The 2,444-nt window shown below is 61.7% G+C and overlaps 1 protein-coding gene across 1 annotated transcript in view; it reads right to left on the bottom strand.

The window, feature by feature from the left end:
* Window positions 1-2,039: 2,039 nt before the first annotated feature.
* The window catches only part of ZBTB42 (zinc finger and BTB domain containing 42), a 3,095-nt gene continuing 2,690 nt past the window's right edge, over window positions 2,040-2,444 (bottom strand). Inside the window, exon 3 of the mRNA XM_021711066.1 lies at window positions 2,040-2,439. Coding sequence (XP_021566741.1) covers window positions 2,043-2,439 — 397 coding nt within the window. The 3' untranslated portion in view covers window positions 2,040-2,042. The remainder of the gene's footprint in view (window positions 2,440-2,444) is intronic.

Genomic DNA, 2,444 nt, shown 5'->3' with positions numbered 1-2,444 from the left:
GCCTCCCCTTCCCAGGAACGACCATGGCTATGTCCATCTGGGGTGGACTTTATTATCACTGTCATTACGTGAATCCGGGAGAGGACACTCTTGCCCACGCTACCAGATGCTAAGCACGGACAACTGTTCTCTCGGGTCACTGAGCTGTCCCGACCCCAGGGGCAGAGCCAGTGGGGTGGGGAGACCCCACAGAGGGGCCCACAGACACGCATCTACATGCTTCTCTACCACACTCCACACAATAGTGTCTTAAATACAAGTGCATGTATACACTTCATTCCAACTGCAGCAGCCACATGACAACTGATTACTTCTCTTTACGTGAACTTCACAGTGACGAACTCATTCATGTGCGGAAGACAACGAATCCAGTGTTAAGAACTCAGGGTGGCTGCCCGGCCGGGAGAGGGAAGCTCTTCCTCTACGAAAACCACTGGGAGGGGGAGTATGTGCCACAGCCCCGTCTCCCGGCTTAGCGGTGCTGCCACCCCAGCCCCCTGCAGGGCACCAGCATGTGCTGGACACACAAGGACACGCACACACACGGAACTCCCCACACCAAGCACCAAGTCCCACCCGTCCTTCCAGGGATGGGGTCGGGGCCAGGCTAATCGGAAGTCAGTTTGGGGCCTCTGAGCCTGAAGCAGCACAAGGGACACTGGCCCCCAGCACAGCAGAAGCCCAGGACATGCGAGGGGTCTGTCACTTCACTCGACTAGGGAGACATAAATAGAACATCAAGTGTTGTCAGGAGAAGAGAAAACTACTTAGACATGACTCTGTCCTCAGGGCCACTCCCAGTCACAGCGGGTATCCAGGTGGCCTGGGGCAAACCAGGTGTCCGGGCAGCTCTGCTACCTGCTGACCCCCAGAAGTCAGGCCACCCAGCATGCTCTAGCCTGTTGCAGCAACCAGCGAGGCTCCAGCAGCAAGACTTGCTTGGTGAGTGGGTGGGCAAGGCAGGGTGACCAGAACCAGCTGCAAACACAGGGGTCCTTCATGCTCTAGAATATCAGCCCCCAGGGAAAGGTGGGGGTCTGGATTCCAGCCCTTGCCTGACTCCCTCCTCAATGGCCACTCTCACCCACACCCCAGGTGGGGAAGGGGAGCCCTGCAAACCTGGCTTCTGGCCAGCAGAGCAGCCTTCTGCCCCTGCTCAGTCCTCTGGAAACAGTCACAGCAGAGTGACCCTTGGGGTGAGATCCCCCTATGGCCCAGCAGCAGCCTGGGACACAGAGATCAGCCCCTGTGCCCCACCCTAGACCTGGCACTTGGGTACAGAAGCAGCATTCCTGGTCGCCCACCAGCAGACATCCGGCCACTGGGGGTGCTCTTTCTAGGTCTAGGGAGAATTCGTTTCCAAACCTCCACCTTCTCTTACGGTACGGGCACAACTGCACACTCTCAGGGCCACATCCCACCCCAGTACCTGTATCTTCAAGCCACTCTGCTGCGAGCTGGTTCTCCTTCTGCCGCCCCGGGACCCCTGCTGGGGCAGCACCCTCCCCTCCCCCCAGGATACCAGCTGTGCCCAGATGGCCCCTGCTGGCTCTTGTTGTGCCCTGGGCTTTCCAGGCAGGGGTTCCTGCTGCCACCCACCAGGAGTGGCCTGTTCCCTCCAAGCACCCCACCGGGGACTCACACCAACTTTTCTGACATGTGAGTCATTCACTTAGCATGGTGCCAGCCTCACAAGGACCCCGCCCCCCGCCCCCCAGCATGCCAGAGAGGTGGTCAGGAAAGCCCTGGGACAGAGGACACCCAGGAACCGGGGTAGAAGTCAGGGGCAGCCGAATACAGCTCAGAGCTTGGCTGGAGGAGGTCGGGAGAGGAAGATGGTATCACAGTCTGAACAGGGCAAAGCCCCAGGGCAAGGGTGAGCTGCAGGGCCTCAGGGAGGGGAGGCCAGGCCAGAGGAAGGCTGCGGTCCCGCGTGGCGTCTGGGGCACGTTCCAGGAAAAAACAACCAGATTCTTTCTGTCGGCGAGGTGAGCATCCGGCCTGGGGGCTTCCATCCCAGCGTCCCTCCTGGGAGGGCCGCATCACACCAGCAGGGACCTGATGAGGCCACAGTGAAACTTGCGGACGTGGCGGTACAGGTCCCCGGACTGCGTGAAGCGGCGCTCGCACCAGCGGCAGGCGTGCGGCTTCTCCCGCGTGTGCACCACGGCGTGGCGGCTCAGGTTGTGCGAGTACTGGAAGCCCTTGCCGCACTGCCCGCACGTGTAGGGCTTCTCGCCCGAGTGCGTCCGCTCGTGCCGCTTCAGCGTGTAGGCGCACGAGAAGGTCTTCCCGCAGAGCGGGCACGTGGGCACAGCCCCGTCAGGGGACAGCCGGGCCGGGACCCCGTCCCGCTCGCGGAAGTGGGCGCTGAGGTGCAGCTGCAGCACGCGGGCGCCGGGAAACAGCTTGCTGCACAGCGGGCAGAGGCAGAGCCGCCCGCC

Source organism: Carlito syrichta, unplaced genomic scaffold (genome assembly GCF_000164805.1).
Source record: "Carlito syrichta isolate Samal-C Ts95f unplaced genomic scaffold, Tarsius_syrichta-2.0.1 Scaffold301850, whole genome shotgun sequence".
Classification (NCBI taxonomy): domain Eukaryota; kingdom Metazoa; phylum Chordata; class Mammalia; order Primates; family Tarsiidae; genus Carlito; species Carlito syrichta.
Note: the sequence above shows the minus strand (reverse complement) of the source record. Positions and strands in the feature narration are given on the sequence as shown.